The sequence below is a fragment of the Lissotriton vulgaris genome, chromosome 4_1 (assembly GCF_964263255.1).
Source record: "Lissotriton vulgaris chromosome 4_1, aLisVul1.2, whole genome shotgun sequence".
In the NCBI taxonomy this organism is placed as follows: domain Eukaryota; kingdom Metazoa; phylum Chordata; class Amphibia; order Caudata; family Salamandridae; genus Lissotriton; species Lissotriton vulgaris.
In genome coordinates, this window is record NC_141691.1 from 1,248,768,215 (window position 1) to 1,248,792,194 (window position 23,980).

At 48.0% G+C, this 23,980-nt stretch overlaps 1 protein-coding gene across 1 annotated transcript in view; it reads left to right on the forward strand.

Annotated features, from left to right (window-relative positions):
* The window catches only part of RTTN (rotatin), a 1,129,552-nt gene that overhangs the window by 339,128 nt on the left and 766,444 nt on the right, over positions 1-23,980 (forward strand). The window contains exon 21 of the mRNA XM_086965450.1: positions 23,680-23,768. Coding sequence (XP_086821576.1) covers positions 23,680-23,768 — 89 coding nt within the window. The remainder of the gene's footprint in view (positions 1-23,679; positions 23,769-23,980) is intronic.

Genomic DNA, 23,980 nt, shown 5'->3' on the forward strand with positions numbered 1-23,980 from the left:
GCGTCCACAGGTCTCAGGGCACTAACTATGGCCACAGATGATGCAAAGACAAAGTGGAGACTAGGTTGGCACAAGGAGAAGGCAATGGGGGTTCAAATTTTGTTTCCGGAATCAGTGATAATTACAATGGTTCTACAATATGGAGACTTCGAGGTACCCCATTGATACTCAGGTCGTGGGGTGAAGCCAAGGTTATTGCTTGACCCCTGGGCCAGTAGGAAGGGTGGATACAGGCTTTCCGCTGCACAGAGTGAGGCAAAGATGAACCAGGCTTTCCTTCTGCAAAGAGTTTCCGCTGGTCTCAGATGCCATTGTACTGTAGAACTTTCTTCCTGGACAGCTCGCTGGTTGGGGCGACTTTGTGTCCATGGGGCGAATACAGTCCTTCAACGTACCCTACTTATATCCTTCTTGGCTGCTGGTCTCTGCTCTTAGCTGGTGATTCATCGCTCCTTGTAACTGAAGTAACTGTGGTTACTTAGGCAAGCAGGTTTCCTCTCCACTCAGGTTAGCAGCAGCACTGCCAAACTCTTACCTGATTTACTGGCAGGCAAGATCAGGTAGAGTAACTACCAGCAGAGGCTCTATTATAGATTTGTCCACTGATTTCGCAATTACATGGGTGTTCAGACAGTCCTTGGATGTTGAGAGGAAATGTTGAACACTGCACCAATAAAAGGGTCTTACTTATCTAAACCTGAGTGAATGTTGGCTAAATATTTCATGTAACCCACATCCACCGAGGCAAACGATTTGAGGAAGAGGTCAGTAGATTGGGTATATGCAGCCTCTTAAATCCAAGCTGGACCTTGGCAGCTGCAAAAAAACACTGACCCTGGTGCCCATATTCTCAACCCCTCACGCACCAACATACATACACACTGACATACATCCCCATCCACACAGTCAGCTACACACATACCACCCCCAGAGCTCAGATACATTTTATGCAAGAAAGAGAACTGTTGTAGCTTGAATCTGGTATCAATAGATATGTTGTAATCCTGCTGGCAGTCCTTTTAACATTCTTTATCTGTACTGTAATGGGCTTTGGGTTGTCCTCTTCCCATCTTTATCTGGTAGTTATGAAGCCCCTTTTGAGCTTCTTGAGCGTTGTGTGAATATTAGCTACCAAGCACTTTCTCTAGGCCATATCAAATATTGCCCTTAGTGTTTCCAACACAGCCGGTGCTTCTGGGAAGCCTGCCCAAAGCTCCCTTGAGCTTTGAGCCTCTTTTACATACTTTCAAACTTAAATACATTAAATGCGGTTTGAACATCCTAAATTGCCATACTCCAACTATCCAGCTATTGGTTCCCAACTGACGGGTAACCCAGTCCCCCTCCCTTTCCTGTGCACTATTACCATATCCCTACTCATTTTCTTAAAGGGGTCAGCAGCAATATCTGCAGTTCTGATGGTTCTAACCACAGATTCCTCACTTATAAGTATACCTTGGGCACAATACAGGATCCAGATGTTTTCACTGGGAAGCTCAAACTTGCAGCTAGGTAGCACCATGTGGCTTTGAGATGGCTTTGTTCTGCCCAGGAAGTGGCAGAGTGGAGACTCATTGAAGCAACACCTCTGAATGCCGACATCAGACCCTTTCTTTACACGCCTTCGAACATGGATCTGAAGCTGCGCTGTTTTTCATTTTCCCTGTCAATTCTGTCAAACTGAATACCTGTGTGCTAGGTAACAATGTCTCTATCCAAGACTACAGGTTCAAACAACACTGTGACTATCATGAACTGGGGTTTGGGGTTCTTATAGAGCCTCTCAAGCTGTCAGGCACTTTACTCACCCAAATATAGTTCTTGAAGTGAGGGCTTAGCAGGGAGTTGCATTCCGCTGGTGCTGATTTGAATATTCTGATAAGAAGATTGTTTGGTCCAGGGCCCCTGCAGATCGAAAAGAAGCCTGTGTTCATGTGACCGTGTCTTTATCGGCCAGTAATTCGCCCCATGGCACATGGATTTTATTAAGACAGCCAGCTTTATCGGCCAGCGGGAGATCAAGGCCAGGCTCTTCTTTCACAGTGTTCTACAAATTGGAGATCTATTCCTTCCACTTAGCGGCAGAAATGGAGGAAGTAACCTTCGAGTTGTTTTCGCTCGATCTTCTCTGGGCTAATCTCCAAAGCTTTGCAGAGTTTTTATTTTTGAGACCTCTAGAGTTCATTCCACAATGTTTCTTTGCTTTGATGAGCAATTTCCCATACTTTTGCTTTTTAGGACTTCCTTGCTTTCCAAATCTCCTCCTCTATTTGGGGGTACCTCTGTTGTTGCAATCTGATCTCAGGAGTTTGTTCAGTTTTAGTTTGAGAGCTCTCAGCGCAGAGATACAGACTCTCGTTAGCATGCTTACTGTGACACACTCCTTGTTGGTGAACTTGTTAGTCAACTGTGCCAAGAACTGTGACCAATTTACGTGTGAGGGTGATGTCTCCCAGGCCCCTTGTTGTTGGGCTTCTCTCACTTACTCCATGTTTACAGCTGAAGGAGATGTCATCCATTTCATTCTTCGAATCCCACTGACACCCTCCTTTATGCCATTGGTTTGCATTTGTGGGAGTTTGGTAGTTAACCTGGAGAGAGAGCAAATTAACCTCACATGGTCACTGGTCAGGGTGTTCTGGGCTTAGAAGTTACTTGCCTGTGGATAATGCTGCGTGGATAACAAGATGTAATCTTTTAACGAGGTACATGTGCTTGTGGTGTATGTGCAGAATGGAGGTTGATCCAGGGCCCCTCTTCCATTTAGGCTTCTGAGGCCCAGAGTGTTGAGTGGTGGCAAGTTTTTCACTGGCCTTGCCCTTCTTTGAATTCCCGTGGACAACTTCCAGGATGTGCCAAGCGTTGCCTTCTTATTGTCATGTGGAAGGCTCTACTGCTCCTAGCAAAACATGTTGAAGTCTCTCGCCAGGACCCACATATCTGAATTGTGTTGTTACCCGAGGATGTTAATGGTTTTTAAGATTTCTCCATTGGCTATTTTCTTCTTGGGCTGTTTAGGAATTATGTAAATACTTCCAATGATGAATGGAGGTGCCTTCCTACCATGCACTATGTTTGCTTTCACAAAGATACATGCCCCCATGCCATTTGCGAGCACTTTTGCCTCGAGCTCCAAGAATTTGTGTATCAGTGTAGAGACTCCTCTGGAGGAGTGTCCCCCTTTTGTCGAAGGTTCAGCTGCTGATGAAAATTCATGGTGGTCCTGCCAAGTTGTGGTAGCCAGCTGTCAAGTTTATTTTTACAGAATATTTCCTTTTTACAGATTTCTTCCATTGAGTCGATGTCAAGCAAGCGGTTGTTTAGACCACCGATGTTCCGATAACAAAACTGCAAGTCACAGCTATGCATGTGGTTGAAGGTATTGTTAAAATTAAGGTTTTATTGCTTTACAGATTGTCTATCTTTAATACGAGCTGGGGGCCAACCAGCGCACTCTTTTAGTGGTGATGTGTTCTATTTTGTTAAAAATCTGCTCTTTTACAGATGGTGGGTTTTGTGAGTACTTGGAGCAACAGAGAACAGAGTTTAGCAGGTGATGCTTCTGGGTAGTTTTTGCCGTAAGCCAAGGGTATTTTGGTTTTGTCACTTTGCTTTTGCTAATTCCCCAATCTGCCAATGTCATGGAATGGCTCACCACACCCCTTGCTGTCTCCTAGTCTCGGAACTGTACATTGATGGCCTCATTAGCGCAATCCTTGTTTCCAGGTATAACTGTGATGTAGACTAGATCTTTTGATTCCAGGGACCCCAAGCTGGGAAGGGCTGAGAGGAGTTGAAAATAATTACATCTTCATGTCCATGGGAGATGTATTTAGGAGGGTTGCGTCCAGGCTGTCTTGATTCATACTATTCAGAGGCTTGCTCGGCGGGGCTTGTGGAATGTCCTGAATTTGCTTTCTGGACCAAGTTCCTACCCCCACTGTATTTGGAACGTGGTCCGAGAGGCCTGCATTCTGTGTGGCGTGCTGGTGCACCATGGCAGTCCTGGGAATGGGGCCATGTCTGCCTGTCCAGCCCAGACCAGTACTGAGGTCCATGTTGTTAAAGTTGATCACTGGCTTTGTATTTGTTGTAAATGATTGAATAGCCATTGCTTGTGAGAGGGTTTCCACGTGGCCACACTGAGGGGTGTTTTGATTGACATATTCTGTGGTGGTAGAATTGCTATATTAAGCCAGCTGTTGGTGTTTTGTGGTGTGAATGTCCCCTCTCCATTCGTTTGGTTGGCCCCAACATTATTTTTGGTCTTAGACTCCTGGAATACTTGGTCTGACAGTGGTTTCCTCTATCTGGGTCCCAACAGCCTTCATTCTTTTTGGAATGCTTGGCCAGTGGCTAATTGCGTTGTAGCCCCAGTCCAAGTTTTCTGAACTAGTCATTCCGTTGCTTGGCAGAGTTTGTGTAACCTTTCGTGAAAGTTGTTATCCACTTGAGGAGGAGCTGCCCTGGTCCGATGGATTGACCTTCGTAGGGGTAGTAGTTCTTGGACTGTTACTCTGTGGTGTGTTTACAAATATAGGATCTATTTTTATCCGTTTTCTTTGTTTCTTGTTTAGCTTCTTCACACGTTTTCTCTTCTTCTTTGAAAGCTTAATTAGAGGTGAGTCACCTCTAGTGGAGTTAAATGATTCTATAATTGAGGAGTCAACTGTGCTCTCTTTAAAAGGAGGGTCCGAGGGTTTTCATTAAGAGCCAGGTCAGGTACGGAATCCATGCTTGGGCAGAGTAATGCCCTGCCATTAGTGTCTGATTTTTCATATATAGATGTTGGGCTGAGGTTGTTGGTGCTTGCTTTGTACTCTGTCAATAAGTCAAACATTACTCCAGACAGAGCCGAGATTTTCTCTAAGAGTAATGAGCAGTAACAATCAGGAGGCTTATCTGTCGATTGCTGCGCTTTTACTATAAGGGAGTTTAAATTATCTAATTAAGTGTCAATATTTTTGACATAGTTCACCAAAGATTGTAAAATTAGTATTTGTGTGTCTAGTATGTCCGCATGCATTATGGCTACCTGGCTTATAGTTGTCAGAGGGCTGTCTATGACTGTAGAACATCTTGGATCGTCTACACCCATAGTTTCCTCAACATACATTAGATTGTAATAGTTTTGAGTCCTGGCTGGGCTTTACTGTGTGGGATTTCTTGGTGAATCAGTAGTCTTCGGAGGTCGTCGGAGGTCGTCGTCCCCTTGCAAGTGGAAAGGCTGGTGTCTTGATGTCTAACTGAGTTTGATTACTAGGTGGAAAATCAAACAGGTCCATCGCATTGAGAAGCTCCTCGTCCCTAATGTAGTGCTCCTTTAACTTCACACAGTTTACTCTGTCCTAGCTGACAATGAGGACTTGAGTGCTTCTGATTTTTTAGCTGTAACTTGCTCACCTTTGGGCACACTGTGTCAACTAATGTCAATGCCTCAATCAATCTGGGCTTGGTTGCAGTTGACGCTGCGAGGGGTCTTTGATTTGGCAGCTTCCTGAGAGAGTTCATCCCTTGCTTGTTCAGTCCCCTGTAGAGGCCAGAGTGCTAAAACTGGTATTGTTTTCATTTCTGGTGAAAGGGGTGAGGGAGATTTTATAAACTGACCCTTTACCGTAGGATTTGTAATTTGTTGGATGAGCTTGTAATCTGTACCATGAGAGACGTCTTTTTGGGGACTTCCCATTTTGGAATCACCGCTAGAGGAGACTTCTACGTTGGTATTTAGATTCTCTTCCTGAGATATGAGTAGACGTCACACTTCCTTCTCTACTTGTAGCATACAATTTCCAGCAACAGCTTGGGAAGCTTTTTCCTCTCGAGCAGGAAATGGTTAGAGAGGGGTACATTCGGAATGTCCTCTGTTAGAACTGAGGGTCTCTAGTTGGCAATGGTGTACACCTTTGACCAAATAGGGATCCTTGCTTCTAAGTCAGGGAAAGGGGATTACACTACTGGATAACCCCTGCTCACCCCCTTGGTAGCTTAGCACGAGCAGACAGGCTTATCTGAGAGATAGCAGTGTGTTAAGCATTTGTGAATATACACAGTAATACAGTGAAAACACTACAGATGGACACCACACAGTATTCTTTATATAGACTTAACTCAAGACCACCAACGACAACAATCCACAATAGTGTACTTAAAATTGACTTAAAGATGGTAGAAGTTGCTTAATTCAAGTTGATGATAAATGCGGCAACGTCTCACAAAAGTACCTGGATGCGTAACACAAAACAAATAGAAGGTTTGCAGGAAGTGAGATGCTTTCGTTCCTTGCTTCGGGGGAGACGATGCGTCGCGCCTCAATGCTTGCGCAGAGTAGGGGAGAGTAGGGGATGCGTGTTGATCCTTACCGGAGCGGAGATGATGCGTAGATGCTCGTCCTACGGCCCGGTTACGATGCGGCAAGATGGCATCTCGATGCGATGTGACGATCCGGTGCGATAAGACGGCGCCCTTGATGCGATGACTTGAAGATGATGCATGCACGCCCGGCGAACTCTGTAGCTTTCGAGCCGCGACAGGCCCTGCAATACGATTCATCTGTGATGCGACACGACCTTGCGGTGGCGACACACTTCTCGGGTGAGTAACAGCTTTGACGAAGGCGCGCTTCTCTGGTGATGTGGTGGCAACCTCTGCAGCGGCGACACGCTTCTCTGGCAATGCGATGGCAACAGCTGCGACTGCGACACACTTCTCGATGCGTCACGCTTCCAGCTCCCAGCGACACGCAGGCTTCTGCAGACAGAATTCCCAGCAAGGAAATTCAGAGGGGAGCTGGTGGTGAAGTCTTTTGTCCCTGAGACTTCAGCAGGAGGCAAGCACAAGTTCAAGCCCTTGGAGAAATATTCTGCAAGATGATGAAAGTTCTGTAAACGTTCCTTCTCCTTTCCTTGCCAATAAAGAAACCACTGCTGGCCAACCCAGCAACACAGCACACTGGCAGGGGGGCAGTCCAAACCCCTGCAGCTTCCTTGGTTTTTCTCCTTGGCAAAAGGTTTGTCTTGTTCCTAGAAGTGAACTAAAGTCTTGGGGTCTGGGTCCCCATATTTATACTACTATTCATTCTTTCTTTTCTCGGAAGGCAGAGAGGCCTCTGCCTAGTCCAAACCAGTTCTGGTCAGTCCTGGAGCACTTTGTTGACAAGACTTCTTCTTTCCTTTCACAGTGTAGGCCAGGGACATCAGACACACCACAGGAGGTGGAGCCATCATTGTAGAGGGAAGGCACAGTCCTATTCGGGTCCCAGTTGCAATTCCTCCTACCCATCTAGATGCAGATCTCTCTATTCAGCACTGTGCTGACTCACCCTGTCTCCTAGAATCCCCCAGCCCCTGTCACTCAAACTCCAGACAAGCAATACACAACCTAGCAGAGACAGGCTTGGATAGTTAGGCAAGAAAATACCGACTTTCTAAAAGTGGTATTTTCAAACACAGACTCTTAAAGCCAACTTCACTAAAATATGTATTTTATCACTCTGAGTTCAGGCATACTAAACTCTAATTTCTACCAAGTTCCCTGAATCAGTAAGGATTATAACATGTAATAATCAAACTGCCCATTCTGGTCTATGGGGAACAGATAGCCTTGCAATAGTGAAAAACGAAAATGGCTGTAATTCACTATTAGACATGCCTCACACACCAGGGCGTGTCCTACCTTATCCTTACAATGTACCCTGCTCTTGGGCCTACCATAGGGGTGTCTGATAAGAAGAAAAGGGAAGGTTTAGGGACTGGCCAGTGGGTGCACTTGCCAAGTCAACATGACAGTACTAGACTTCACACAGGCTCTGCAATGGCAGACCTGAGACATACTTTACAAGCTGCTTCTGTGGGTGGCACAACCAGTGCTGCAAGCCCACCAGCAGCATTTGATTTACAAGGCCTTGGCACACATGGTGCAGTCTACTAGGGTCTGACAAGTAAATCAAATAACCCGTTCATGGAGTCACTAATCAATACATCAATTTAATATAGGGAGCACCTGCACTGTGGCACTGAATAGCAGTGGCACAGTGCCCAAAGCATCTAACCAGCAAAACATATAAAAAAAGAGGAGGCAAACAGTAAAAAATGGAAGGGAGACTCACACCAATGATACCATGTCTAACATCCTTTAATTCAGGAGATCCTGTGAGGGAGCGACAGCATCCGGGCAAGGAGATTGAATCTTTTTCGCTTTGTAGTATTTTCTTATTCCTACAGGAGTGGATGCCAGGTTCTCCATGATTTTCTTTTTTAAAAAAGATCTCTGGCACGTTTGTGGGACGGAGTTCCCCCGGTTTTCTTTCGCCAGAGGTGCTTCTCACCCCTGATAATCTTGTTGCTCTAAGTGTGCGAACTTTCAAAAATAGCAAGCTTCATGTGCACATTTCAGGTGTCCAAATGCTGCGGCACAAGTTGCTAAGCAGCCCTTAGGCTGGGCAGGCTGTGTGCTGAAAGGGTCTTTAGGACATGGGTGGATTTAATTTGGGCAGGAGGGGAGTGGAAAGGAAATGGAGACATCCTACACGGAAGGACAACATTCAGCCTGTCTTGCTGGCAGCTTTTTCCTCCACAGACCTCAGTTGCAGGTGTTCTAATCTCAATGCTCAGATTGCTGATTCAAATAGCAAATTCAAACCGTGCTTGGCTTGAGGAAAGTGCAGAAAGTGACAAGAGGAGGGTCAAATGAAAATTATGTGGAATGATATGTGCGCTGAGTCTTAGGTTTTAGGTTTTAAAGCATGGAGAAGCCCTGTTTTTACCAGCAATGTGAGCTCATGCTACTGAGTGTGAGAGGCTGACCTGTCAATTATTTCATGGTAATATGGTCCCTGGCCAGGAAAGACTGATGAGGGCTCGCAAAAGATGACTGACGACTAATGGCTTTGGAGGTGACTTGAGAGTCATTGCTTGCTTTGATGCACTAGTGCGTCCAATCAAATTGATGCCTGTTGTGCACAATTTGAGTAGTTGGGCTCTGCATTGCGCTGCCACACCCCCCTGTAGTGCGGTGGCCAGAAAGTGCCAGGGTGGAGGCATAAGCATGCTGATCTTGCTTGAAAGGTGAGCCCTGCTCCCTGGTCTTCAGTGTTGGGGCCTCAAGGCTGAATGATTGGGATGGCGAGTACTAGCAGAATTTCTGTGTGGAGTGGAAGAATCAAAGAGGCTGTTGCAGGTGGTCAAATGACTCAGCAGTCTGATCTGTGCTGAGCTGCAGGTGTGGGGGAGCTCCCCTGGACGCAAGCTGCACCCAGCCTAACCGGGGCGCTTTTGCGTGCACGGGAACTCACCAAGTGCAACAGTACTAGTCTCACTGCGCTGCCACCGACCAGCTGCCACTCATCTTTCATGAATTCCCAAGCTGTGCTTTGCTCTCTACCTGCTTCTCCGCCGTGCGAGGAGTGGGGGAGGAGCGCCGAAGCTGTGGAGCCAAGCCCTAGCCATAGCCAGACAGTAACCAAGCAAGGCCTTGTGCAGAGCGGTGTGCCTCTATGTCACTTAGGGAGACCCTGCCAAGCACTACCACTGTGCGGTGTGTTCCGCCTTGCCAAACTTTGATAATTTGCTACTGAGGCAGCAGCTGTGAAAGAATATGCTGCGGGTGTGGGTTAAGCTGGTCTAGCAACATGGTGCGGCAGCTCAGGGCCGTCCTCCATTGAACAGCCACCGGAACAGCAAGCTGCGGCCCTCAACGTAGCATAGCATAGTGCCGTAGCTCCGTAGTGAAAACTCGGAGGAGGCCCGAGCCGTAGTCTCTCGGGCTACTGCCAACGGAGAGATGTCGCAAAGTTCACCATTCATTGTGGTCTAGACAAGACCAACTCGCTTGGCAGAGCCATGTCTTCATCAGTGGCCCGTCCGCACTACGCTTTACTGAGAACTATCAGCATTTCCGGGAATTTCCAAGCACCAATTATGGACATGCCCTTTGATGAAGAAGGCAGACTTAATTTAGAGTGCTTTAAAGACTCCATGGCTATGGCCAGGTCCTTGGGTCTTTCTATGACCCTCGCTATCCCCAGTCTGCCTTTCACACTTTTTGTGGCCACTGAAGGGGTGTCCAACTAAATCAATGCTCTCCCAGCTACCAGGTCAAGCAAACTTCTACCCCTCTTTGTTGCAGATGACGTGGTTCCCACAGACCATGTGGGACATTTAGCCAGAGGTTGGGCCAGTCCACCACTCCCCTGGCAGCAGCAGCCACCAAGCCTCTTTAGTTTGCCCTCCTACCATCACAGGCAACCAGTAGGCGGCAGGGTGAACCATCACCTGCTCCACTATAGGTCAAAAACATCAGAGAGTTGGGTACTACAAATTGTACAAAGGGGCTACTCCATCCCCTTTGTGGCTGCCCCTCCACCAATCCCACCTGCTCATGAACAGTAGAAGGATGACTATCTTTCCTTACTCCACCAGAGAGTGTTGGCTTTTTTGGCCTAGGGAGCTACTGAGATGGTGCTAACACCAGAAGTAGGTTGTGCTTAGTTTCTGGTGCCCAAGGAGGACAGAGGCCTCCGTCCCGTTCTATACTAAACCTGCGCCTTCTCGATCTCTTTTTCAACAAGAGAAATTCAAAATGCTCATGCTCGCTCAAGTTCTGCTTGCCCTGGATCCAGTAGACTGAATGGTGGCGTTGCATTTGCAAGTCACATAGTTTCACATCCTCGTTCTGCTCGCCCACAGACGTTACCTGCTTTTATACGGGCCACTATGACTTTGCTGTGCTTCCTTTTTGCCTTACTAGCGCCCTTTGGGTGTTCACTAAGGTGATGGCTGTGGTTGCCGAACACCTGCAGATGTCTTAGTGTTCGCCCCCAGTAGTTGTCTGCCACCTCCAGAATACAACCACATTCCTGCACTCACTGCCAAAGTCACCTGATTCTCTCTCAGATGTTCCCTTTCATTGGAGATGTTCTAGACACAGTGCAGTTTCGGGCTTATACTCCCGAATGGTGAGTCAAGGAAAATACTCAATGTCAGCAGTTCTACAGACTGCAGTTTCCAAGGCAGCTCTCGCTCTGAGACACTTTTTGGCTCAAGTGGAGCTCCAGCGTCTTCCTCTGGAAGTCTGTGATGTTATTCTGGCAGCCAGGCCCCTCTCCAGCAAGACTATATACGCCTGCTGCTGGGACAAATTTCTGGCACGGTGTGTTGAAAAGCATTGACCCCCGAATCTTTCTTTGGCCCAGCTGGGCTCTTATCTGGGCACAGTAAAGGGCGATCTTTCAGCCATTCCTGCAGTTGCCGGACCAGCCTTCCTTATTCACCTGTTGTGATAAGATTTGCAGCATGTTTCCCCCTAGGCCATTCATTATGCTCCAGTGTTTTATGAATCTGGTCCTCAGTTTTCCGATATGTGCACCCTTTGAGCCGATGCACAACTGCCCTCTTCGGTTATTGACCATCAAGACTGCTTTTCTCGTTACTATCACATCAGCCAAGGGGGTTGGGCGGTTGCAGGCTCTCTCTGTGCACCCACTATATACTACTTCCTACCATGACAAACTGGTTGTCCTGACTTTTTTCTGAAGGTAGTAACTCCTTTTCAAGTAGGCCAGTCCATTACTCTGCCTACTTTTTTTGCCCCTCTGCATCCCTCAAAGGGAGAGGAGAGACTCCACAGTCTGTACCCAAATAGAGCATTGTTATTCTACCTTGACCGCACAAAAGAATTACGGGTGAATGACCAACTCTTCATAGGGTAACCATCTCCCGGTGGAAAGTGTTCTGCATAAATTCAGAGCGATCAGCTCTTGGCTTAGAGGGTGGCAGATCTTGTAGCACCCACTTCGTTCTCTAGAAAGAAGACAAAGACGCTTTCATCTCACTTATTCAGAAAGGAACTAGCTCTGGAAAGAGCAGTATGTAACAAACTAGAAAGTGTGTGGCGGCATGCGTATTTGGTCTCGTACAAAGCCATTTATAAATGCTCCCTGAAATCCTATCATAAACATATCAAGAGGACTCATGGCATTTTCTACTCCCATTTCATTAAAGCGGCCAATAATGATGGGAGGGATATCTTCAAAATTGTATCAAATTTTACTGATTCTAAAGTTACATCCCCCATTTGAATCCAGCCAGTCCCTTTGCTCTCGTCTGAGTGACTTTTTTTAGGAGGAAATTATAAGAATCCAGGCTAATTTGGCAGGGGATAACAACACTCTGACCGGTCCAGCAGTAGAAGAACCAGTGGAGCAATTACAACATTCCCCAATGGTTACTTTTTTGGCGCTATCAGCAGAAGAGGTAACAGCTGTGTTTTTGAGCTGCCGGTCAGGGTCCCAAATGGATCCGAAACACATGCCTTATTTGGGTATTAAATCTCTTTATTAACAGCTTAGCACACATGCATAAATGACACATGACCAACTGCCCCGAACCCTCATTACAGTACGCAATATAACGCTCAAGCAACAAAACAAACGGGGCCAGGCCACGCTATAGAGTGACCTCCAGAAGAAAATGTGCTGTAGATGCAAACCATCTAGATTGGATATAAGAAAAATAAAAAGCAACCAAAATCCCCAAACCCCCACTCAAACCCCCCCTCCACCCGTGTTCCAAGTCCACTACTCCCATCCTTCAAGGGTCCTTTCCCATCAATCCTTTCCCGACTGTTGCTCATCAGATAAACGCAGCAAGCGCAGATAGCAGGGACGGGTCACCTCCCGAAACTCCGAGGCCAGCAAGGATATAAAGGACCGCCACAAATCTGCGTACTTGGCACCCTCCCCCGCGAGCTTTAAGGAAAGCTTCTCCATGCCCAGCACATGCCACAAGCGATGGAGCTAACCCTGAAATGTGGGGACATGTGCGGTACGCCAATGAGAAAGGATATTCTGAATAGCAGAACCCAGGGCAATAGCTATCAGCCTTCCCCTACGGGTGCGCAGCGGGTAAGTGACTGGGTTTGGCAGACCTAGCAATACATAGGAAGGGAATCGTGGGGTCTTAGTGTCAAAGTGTGCATCAACCTCGTCCAGGATTTGCTTCCAGTACCCTTGAACATGGACACAATCCCAGAGCAGATGTACCAGGTTACCTGTCTCCCCGCATTTTTGCCAGCACCCTCCCTCCCTAGAGTGATCGATCTCGTGTAGCCGCTCAGGTGTGTAGTACCAGTACGTTGCGACTTTAGTGAGTGTGTCTGTAAGCCCCATATGATATGCTGAATGCCGCGCCCTGTAATAGATGCCCTCCCATTCTTTGTGGCTGAGTGTCCGTCCCAGTTCCCTTTCCCAACGAGACCTCCCAGAATTGTATATGTGCGTGTACTTGGCTTGTAACATTCTATATAAATCGGAAATTAGTTTTTTATCAGAGTTGCGTGTAATCAACCAGTACTCGTATGATAATAGGCGTCTTATCGGCCATTGGGCGTACCTGGTCGCTGAGTGCCCAGTGTCGCACCGGAAAGTATCGGAGTCTCCCCGACTCCGGCAGGCCAAATTCTTGCCAAAAAGAAGAGAAACCCTTCCCTACCGCGTACATGTGATAAAGGGAGCGACACCCAGCCGGCCGCCACCTTACGAAAGCCAAAGAGTCCTGTCAGCGGCGTGAGAGGTGACGGGAATGCGTTGAGTTCATGCTTAATATTGGTGCTATCCCATATTTCCATAGGAAATCTGGTAATTTACGAAGCATACAGATTAGGGGGCCTATGCTGTTTGCGAAGAAAGGGGATCTCCTGGAGTGGGTGGCCCGCTACCGCTTGGTCCTGAAAAAGCCAACGCTTCTCAGACTCCCACCTGCTCCACTCCTCAAGATAGCGCAGCTGGGCAGCCTGAAAGTTGAGAAGCAGATCTGGGAAACCAAGCCCCCCCTTTTCGGAGGGAAGAGTTGCAAGTCGCAGCTTCAACCGCAGCTTTTTACTGTTCCAAATGAACTGAGCCAGCTTGGACTGGGTCTGCTGAATCCAGCCCACAGGAGGCCTCAATGAAATGGTGCGAAAGAGATATAGAATCTGGGGAAGGATCGTCATCTTTACCACCGCCACCTTCCCACACCAGGACAAAGGATAATGTCCCCACCTCCCTAGCTCATATCTAATCTTCTGGCGCAGCCGAGTATAGTTAATGCGAACCGTGTCCGAAAGTGTAGGAGCCAGCTGAATAGGGGATCGCTTCAGTCTCCCACTGTAAAGGATATGCGCCCTGCAAGTACTCCCATGTGGGCCCCTCCAATGATAGGTCCAGAGCCATGGATTTGCTCATGTTTACCTTAAAGCCTTCACCTGAGCAAAAGCTTCTAGGTCCTCAAGGCATGCCGGCAGAGATTCCCTCGGGTGAGACAAGGAGAGTAGCACATCATCAGCGTAAAGACTGATAGTATGCACGTAGACGCCAAATTTTATTCCCTGCACTCTCGGATTAAGCCTCAACCTCTGGGCCAGCGGTTCCATATATAGGTCGAATAGCAGGGGCGACAATGGGCAACCCTGTCTCGTACCCCACTCAATTGCAAACCAGGGGGAGGTGCGGCCGTTAACCCGGACTGTTGCGGTTGGAAATGTGTAGCAATTCATGACACGGGCTCGAAACTTCTCCCCCATGCCCGCCCCCTCCAGTACCTTCTCCAGATAAGGCCAGTGGACTCGGTCAAATGCCTTTTTAGCATCGATTGCCAACAACATAAATTCCCCGGACGTACGTGTGGCTTTCTCCACCAAGTGCAGTGGCCTTTTGGTATTGTCAGAGGTTTCACGTTTCGGGATAAACCCGTCTTGATCGGGGTCAATTAGGCCACTCATAAAATGCGCGAGCCGTGCTGCGATAATGCCCGTATAAAGTTTGAGATCCACATTAAGGAGAGATATGGGTCGATATGCCCCACATTGTGAACGATCCTTCCCTGGTTTGGGAATGACGGTTATAGTATCATCAATCAGGTCCCTGGGGATCGCGCCCAGTTCAGAAAAAGAGTTAAAAAGAGCCGTCAGGAGGGGAGCAACTTGCACACAAAACGTCTTATAGAAGCTTGCGGGGAAGCCATCAGGCCCAGGCGCTTTCGCCAGCTTGAGACGGGAAATAGCTGTGATGACCTCCTCCGGCTGAATGTCCTGCTCTAAGAGGTCAGCTTGCTCTTTCGTAAGAGTGAGAAGGGGGACGGGGGCAAGAAAGGACCCCCCAGCAGATGTCTCGATGGATGACCCAGCAAAGAGGTTGGCGTAAAAATCGCTAAAAGCAGCGGCAATATCAGAGTCTTCCGTGATGCCCTGCTTCCCCGGTGTGAGGATCTCTTGCACCGTCTGACGCTGTCTTTCCTCACGCAGCTTGCGACCCATCAGGCGCCCACACGAATCCCCACCCGTGTAATATGTGTGTTTCAGCCGTAGGGCCGCAAATCCTGCCCGGTCCTGATCAAGCGCTGCCAGCTGTTGCCGCGCAGTTTTAAGTTTTCTCCAGACCCGGGGGGCCTCTGTGCGTTGGTGCATTTGCTCCAGTTCCTGCGTCTGCTGTATGAGTTCCACCCTTTTACGCGCACGCTCAACGTTGTCAGCCGCAGAGATTGTAATAAGCTCCCCCTGTAATACCGCCTTTAATGCTGCCCATTGTGTCGCCAATGTAGTGTATATGTTGCTATTGTGCGTAAGATAATCAGTAATGACCCGTTGGAGTCATGCAACCACCTCTTTACAGTGTAACAGCGTGTCTCGCAACCGCCAGTTCTGCGTCGCACGTGAGACAGGCGGCAGGGAAAACACAACGGTCACTGGTGCATGATCTGAAAGAGATGCAGTCCCTATATCTAGAAATGGGGGAGTCAGGTCCTGGGACGTGTGGTCGGCTGGACCGTAAGATATATTCAGAAAAAACTAGATGCCAACTACACAATTACTTTAACTCCTCTTATTTTGAGGAAAAAAACAAGTGAAACTCCTGGGTTTATCTGGGTATAGTGCTATTACCCTTTTTTCTTTATTATTTTCAATTTTTTCTATTTCATGTATGAAAAGGACACTTCTTCGTATTTTTTGTTCACACATAAAAACAATTATTTACAACACAAAACATTACATACACCAAATTGTATATACACAATTATTTGCTTTGATATATACACAAAAAACGTTCATTATCTTGCAAAGACAAGAGTTACGATATGGGCTCAAGGTTAGAATAGACAATTAATGAAAGTCAAAAATTAATGAACAACAACTTAATGTAATTAGCAATTCATTTTTACAAAAATAGACCATAAATTAATTCTTTTAGTCTATTAGCAAACTACTGTCTACTCTCTTTTACGCCAACGCATTTAGAAGCCTGTTTGATATCGCTTCCTGCTTTGGCTGTGTGTGTTCTATGTTCTTTTAGCGGCAAGCGCTAGCTTTACGCATTTCGGTTTCGGCTTGTGAGTCGTCAGTCGTCTCCTTAATATTGCGGCAACCCGGTGACTGGCTCTCAGTCTCTGGATCCAGAGACTGAGAGCCAGTCACCGGGTTGCCGCAATATTAACCCCTTCCATGCTCATGACGAGCTCAGCTCGTCATGCAGTACACTGGTCGTGTGCTTATGACGAGCTGAGCTCGTAATGAAACAATGAGAAAGCGAGATCTGCAGCACAAGAGGGGAATTGCTGCAGCAGCCATGTGGTTAAGGAGACGACTGACGACTCACAAGCCGAAGCCGAAGCAGGAAGCGATATCAAACAGGCTGTAACCAACCTACAATACCGGAAAATAAAATTGACGACATTGAAGGGACAAAGACTCGATCCCTCAAGATACAGAGTGAAAGGATTTCAGTCAAGAACAATACTCTACCTGCGGACCGGCGACTGCTGGTAAACAGATACATTCTATAAAGGCAGAGCCCTGATGAGAATCCGTTGAGTGGACATACCGGATTCGAAACACGTTGGCGCAAAAGAGAGTAGACAGTAGTTTGCTAATAGACTAAAAGAATCAATTTATGGTCTATTTTTGTAAAAATGAATTGCTAATTACATTAAGTTGTTGTTCATTAATTTTTGACTTTCATTAATTGTCTATTCTAACCTTGAGTCCATATCGTAACTCTTGTCTTTGCAAGATAATGAACGTTTTTTGTGTATATATCAAAGCAAATAATTGTGTATATACAATTTGGTGTATGTAATGTTTTGTGTTGTAAATAATTGTTTTTATGTGTGAACAAAAAATACGAAGAAGTGTCCTTTTCATACATGAAATAGAAAAAATTGAAAATAATAAAGGCAAAAGGGTAATAGCACTATACCCAGATAAACCCAGGAGTTTCACTTGGTTTTTTCCTCAAAATAAGAGGATTTAAAGTAATTGTGTAGTTGGCATCTAGTTTTTTCTGAATATGTCCCTATATCTACAGCAGTCGTGAGTGCCTGAAGTGAGGGGGAAGCAAGCAAATAATCTAAGCGTGCATATGTTTTGTGTGCGTTGGAGTAATAGGTGTATTCCCTGCTCCTGGGATGAAACCCACGCCACAGATCTACCAGACCCACCTCCCGCAAGTGGGCTAACCCCTCAGTGGTAAGTGCGCCGGTTTGGGAGGTACGCTGAAATGCCCTGTCCAGGGTGTTGTCCATAACTAGGTTAAGATCCACTCCTAGCAAAACATGGAGGTCCACTGTATTGGAAGCTTCATTAAGTGCAAGATGGAAAAATATCTCCTGACCATCATTGGGACCGTATACAGAGCCTATGGTAATCAATGAGGAGCCCAAGGAAACCTATATGTCAACAGCCTCCCCTTTACCTCCGCCCCCTTATGCAGTACCCTACACCGAAACCTCTGGGCCACCAAAATTGCGATCCCTGCGGTCTTGGTGGCGGCCGAGGAGAAAAACTGCAGTGGGAAACAACGGGATCGAAGGCAGTGACAATCTTTCTGTAGTAAATGTGTCTCCTGCAAAAGGCAGATATCCGCCTGAGAGTGCTCTAGTAAGGAGAGGACCGCCCTGCGCTTCACCGGGTTGTTTAACCCCCCCACGTTTAACGTAAGGATCTTAAGTTCAGTATTTGGCATCTACGTACTAGGGATCGCAACCTGCACAAGGGACAAGCCTGTCCGTGAATGGGACGAGCAAGGTGCACCTCTCCTCTCCACGGCAAGGGTGTACAAGACTCCGGGCCCCCCCAGCCGTGCACTGTGGACTTGGAACACCCAGACCCTCCCATCTACCCCCCCAACAAAAACACCCAAATAAAACATATGTTCAAATTGTCCATCATCCCCAGATGATCGGAAAAGTATTGAGTCTGGGTAGTCCATTTAACTTACAAAGGTCCCCCCTCCCGCCGACGACCCAAACCATAAGAAAAGCAGGCAAGCAAATTAGGCAGTGTGCCGACATCAACCAGTCTGGGGTTCGCTGCTGTCCGAGGAAACCGCCTCCACTGCAGCACGTTGGCCCTCCGTGATCACGGCTGCCGGGGGTTTCTTCACTCTCCATCTCCGACCCTGAAGACGCCACCTGGGTTTAGAGGCATCCCCATCAGCAACCATACTCGCTGTCTCGCACTCCTCAGCGGGCGGCTCGATGCACAGTACTCTGCGAGCTTCCGAGACTGAGCGCTGTTGGTACAATTTGTTGCCTAGTTTAAAAATCAAACAGAATGAGGTATTCTGCTGCTGTAAGTGTGTCGTGGCTGGCTTGAAAAGTCTAAGCTTCTGCAAGGTGAGGGCTGAGAGATCCTGAAACAGGACCGGTGACTGACACTGAAACGATAATGGATGCATCTGTCTAGCTTTCGTGCGAAAGTCCTGTACACAGACCAGGGGGGGGTGCCGAAGAAGCCCACAGGGGCCCGACGCGATGTGCCCTATCCAGTAGTATCTCCGACTCCAGAGGACGCCCCAGAATATGATTGAAGAGTTTTGTTGCAAAGCGGAACACATCTATCGTGTCGTCGGTTAGTGTCACATTGCGAATCCGGACGTTATGCCGCCGAGAGCGGTTCTCCAGATCTTCAAAATGAGACTGTAGATTTACCTGCTGATCGTGAAGCCTCACAATTTCTTGCTGCAAGGCTGCTAGTTCAGTGTCTTTATTATCGCTCTTGGTCTCTAGCTCGGCAACCCTCTCCCTGATTCCGGTTATCTCCCTGTGGACCTCTCTGATTTCACTTGTGAACTCCTTCTTCAGGGTATGTATATCTTCTCTCAGGGAATGGATATCTTCTCTCAGGGACGTGAACAAGGACTCCAGAAAGGCCTTGATGATAGGTTCCGAGCCGGCTTCGAGCTCTGCTGGGGCCTGTTTCGAGGAAGATGCAATGGCGTCACGCTGCTGGCTCTCCTGGACCTTGGCAAAGAGGTCTTTCACTGTTTTGTCTCTGCGCCCCCTGGAAGTTGACATCGCCCACCCCCGGCGCCACTGCACTCCTAAGAGCCCTACACACGCTGCACCAGTCCATCAGGCCCACCGCCACTGTCCCCCGCAGGGCCTCCAGAGCCCCGTACTGCGCAAACCAGCCCGTCTCAGAGGTGCCAGACCGGGCTCTCCTAGCAGAGACAGGTATCCACACTCGCTCCCTGCGTGATATCTCAGCGATGACAATAGTGCAAGCTTTAGGGCCCCCTCACAGACCCACCAAGCCTCCACAAGCGCACGTCCTCCGGGCAGTTTCACTGAAGCAGATACCGCACTACCGACCACCGGGTCACCCTAGTCAGCACTCCGATGCTTCAACTCTCAGCTCAGCACCCTGGCTGTGTCACGCTTTGTCCCCAGGGGCAATCTTGCTCAACATCCAATGACTGCCGCTGGCCTCCACCACATGCGTGCTCCTGCCTCCGAGTCCCCCGGCTGCCGTCCACAGCATGTACTCTCCTGGGCCCAAAGCACGCCCCTCCACTCAAGCAGATCCACCTCTTTCGTCCACCGAGGCCACACCGTTCAATTCTGTGCCCAGGGGATTGGCACAGCAGGGGTCACCGCCAGCAGACCGCAATCCTCCACCCTACTCCCAGGGGGGCCCCCGCTTCCACCAGCTGCTCCAGCGCCGCTTCCAAGCAGCAGGCTCACCCCTTTGACGTGCAACAGGTGGGCCCCCCTGTCTGTGCCGCCATGACACCATTGCCTCCGCCAGCGGTTTCCCCATATGCACAATGTCCGGGGGACCAGTCCCAAGGCTCCCCCTCAGCCTCCTACCTGACGCCAAGCTTCAGGCTCTCGCCCTCTCGGGCCCGCCAATGTCGCAGAGTGGGGCGCTTCCTTTGCCTGCTTCCAATGTAGGAGAGGGCCCTGCCCACACGCTTCTCTGGCGCCGTGGGCCGCAGACAGCGAAGGCTCCAAAATGGCAGCCCAGGAGCCGCACTGCTCCACACACAAGGTCCCGGCTGCTGCTTTCAGCCGACTGCGATCTGCCAGATCGTCGCAGCCGGCACCGAGCCACCGGCAGCCACCTCTCCACCTCCGGGCCAATCCTCCGCTACCGCGCCTCGCCGGGACCTTCCAGCCAGATTACACCTCCACACACGATGCCCGCAATATGGCCGCAGGCCAGGTATTCCCAGATCTCGGCGCCGGGCAGGTCCCTGCGATCACCGCTGCCTCTCCTGGTGCCCAGGCGTCCCCCAGACAAGAACGTTACCGCTGTTGGTGCCAATGCACGCTATGACGGTCCGAAAGCCGGTGCCAAGGAGGCTGTAGGCGGGAGCTCCGGAGCTTTCCGTCCGCTCACGCCACCATCTTGGCCACGCCCCCGCCTTATTTGGAAGTCAATCTCGGACATTACTGCTCCAGTGTATCAGATGCTATCTGCTAGTTTCCTCGACTCAGGTGTATTGCCCAATGACTGAAAAAAAGCCAGGGTGTTTCAATTATTAATAAAAAAGGCCAATGCTGACCCTGAATGCTTAGCAAATTTCAGGCCAGTCTTGCTGCTGCCAGCAGCTTCTAAGCTGGTGCAGAAAGTGGTAAACCGTCGCAGCCAGTGGGTCCCTAATGGATCGGTATGCGCTTCATCAGGACCGTGAGTTAAGGTGAGGAATGTGGGAATCAGGGAAAGACACCCTATAATCCCACTGTACCTATAATGAGGTCAGGTAAACGTCTTTTTGTTCGAGAAGCGTCTTATTCGTGTACTCTGGACTCAACCCTCCCTGTGGTGGAGTAGGGCCGCCTCAACTATTTTGATTGAGTAGAGAGTGGAAAGTGTGTCACCGGCGAACTTGAGCGGCTGACAGGTCTACAGGTCCTGGAAGGAGGGTAACACACTTTCTACTCTGCTCGATCAAAAACGTCTGATGACGGTCCTGATGAAGCGCATAGGGATCCATTAGGGACCCACTGGCTGCGCGAAACATGTCGACCACCCCTCACTTTTAATTACACAACACACTGTTTTACGGGTTGAGAGCAGCGTGAATACAACTGTACCCCCTTCCATTTGCTTAAGGAGCATCTCCATTCCCGTCCAATTTTTAGCTTAATCTAGAGGACCCCCCAATACATTTGTTGGGGTACCAACATGTTATTTTATCTTCACTCACACCAAATCACCTGGCCCACACACCCACATGCACAAGTGTGGCTACACCTAAAAATAACTCATCAAAGAGCCCTCCAGTACGGCCCATGAGGGACTGCAGCGCCACCCCCACGAGGAGCAGAGCCCGATGATGATGCTTTACACTCACAAGGGTGTGTGAGGGCACAAGAACACTTAGGAGTACCGCTCCCCACTCTTGCACACTCAATCCTAGCCTTGGAGATAAGCCCCCCACTGATAAGGGCAGCTGAGTGCCCCCTTTCTTTCTATCTTACTGAGGAACTGATATCATTTAATGTGTTTGGTGGCATTGTTAGACTGGTTGAAAGCTAACAGATTCCAGTGCAACCCGGATGAGACCGGAGTCTTATTATTCAGACGGGATCCCTCCCTGGCTGGGCTGTTGCCTGGCCTCAAAGTGTTCCCCGCTGCCCCCACCAACGGCGGTGGCACGAAATTTGGGTGTACTGTTCGATACCCAGCTTGCATTTGGAGCACAGGTGTCAGCTGTGGCGAAATGCTGTTTTGGGATCTTCTGCATGATGAGGAATTTTCTCTATTTGCTTCCTCATGAGGCCCAAATCACAGTAGTTAGATCATTAATTCTATCCAGGTTGGACTATGCTAATGTCCTGTATGTTGTTCTCCCGGAATATTTGATCTAGGGCCTACAGGCCATACAGAACATGGCAGTCTGTTTACTATACAAAATTCTGAAATGCACGTTTGTCTCAGCATACTGAGCTAAACTGCACTGTCTGCCAGTTCACCAGCAAATTAGGTATAAAGCTCTGACCCTAATGCATCAAGCCGTCCACAATAAGTGACCTAGGTATTTAAAGGATCGCATTAAGGCTTTCTGCCCAGGTAGATTGGTGCTGTCTAGCTCAGCTGGATTTTATTGTCTCCCGCGCTTTTTAAAACAATAGAGGGGAGATGCTTCCTTCATGGTTATAGCAGCGAATCTGTGGAATAAACTCCGAGATTACCTCAGACAGATACCCAAATAAGCAAAATTTAAAAGGGAACTGAAGACATTTCTGTTTAGATGTTAGTTGGGATCAATTACTTCTGTTCCTGGATCTCTCTCTTTTGCGCATACCGGATCTTTGTGAGTAGCTGTCCGCTTTAGAAATGTATAATTTAATTCAATTAAGATCTGCTACGCTTTGGCCAAAATGGACCACCTGAGGGCTTGCACAGACTTTCTACCAGAACCAAAGCTGCAACCATTGCGTTAGCTCACGGAGTTACAGTCCTCGATATCTGTCAAGCTGCAATGTGGGCTATATCGCACATGTTCACCAGGATAGTCCACTCCATTTGGGATGGACATTTTGCCCATTCGGTCCTGCAGGACTTTCTGGTCCAAGTTTGGTTCCTAGACCCGCCTCCAGGTAGGCATTTCTTGGGTACCTGTGCTAAGATAAGGAATCTGTGGCTATAATTTTCTATAAGATGAACAAAGTAATCACCTTTGTTAATGCTTTATCTGGTAGAGTGTCTATCTAGCCAGAGATTCTTTACCCATGCCCCTATCCTCTCTGGTCCGTGTCCAGATTAAGGGATGAAGACTCCCCTTACAAAGGGCCCTATACACTCACAGCAGTGGTCATTCTTCATCGTGGCTTTGAGCACCTGGCATGTTGAAACTGAAGTGACGCCAGCATGCTGAAGTGGCACCAATATAGGTGCCTTGTACGCCACTTAAGGTGCAGCTGACGCAGAGCAGAATGACAACACCTGCTGGTGTGAAGTGATACTGCTAGAACATTTCCAGATCCAGTGTGACTCCTGGGTATTATTCTACGGTAAGGAATCTGCGGCTTATAGTGTCTGTACCAGATAAAGTGCTACGAAGGTAAGCAACTTGAACTTAACATGTATGACCTGTTTAGGAGCAATGACAATGCTAGAAACTGGTTAGCCTTAAAGCACTTCACATGTGTTCTTGTGGGTTTCTGACTTTGCCTCTGTCAAAACAGCATAGCAAAGCTATATCAAAATGAAAGAACTACTACTTTAATGTGTACTGTATTTTTTTACTATCCCATTCTTCAATAGTATTTGACCTGACAGCCGAGGGAGAGGGTGTGAAAGAGTCCTTTTATTTTTGTAAGAAGTCATTGAGTTTATGCATACTTAGTTAATCTATTAGAAAAATAACAGTATAAATGTGTCCAGTTAAATTTCCTGCTTTTTCTTTTTTAAATGTTGTTTTAGATGTTACAATGCATGAAGTTGTCAAGAACCTGGGTGCTGTAGAAAAGATCTTACACTTTTTAACAGAGTGCATCCATCAGGATGGCAAGGTAAGAAATTGGTAAAGTTGTAAAATCTAACGTGTCCAATGAAAACCATTCATACAAAGTTTTTCAGATTGGATCAGAGGTTAGGAACCAATGCCTGGTTTATTGTCCGCTAAAACAATTTTACCAGGCAGTACCTTATTACAGTCTCAAAATCCACTCCTACATTCCAGGGACCGAATTCACATAGCCTGTTCTACAAATAGATACGTCTT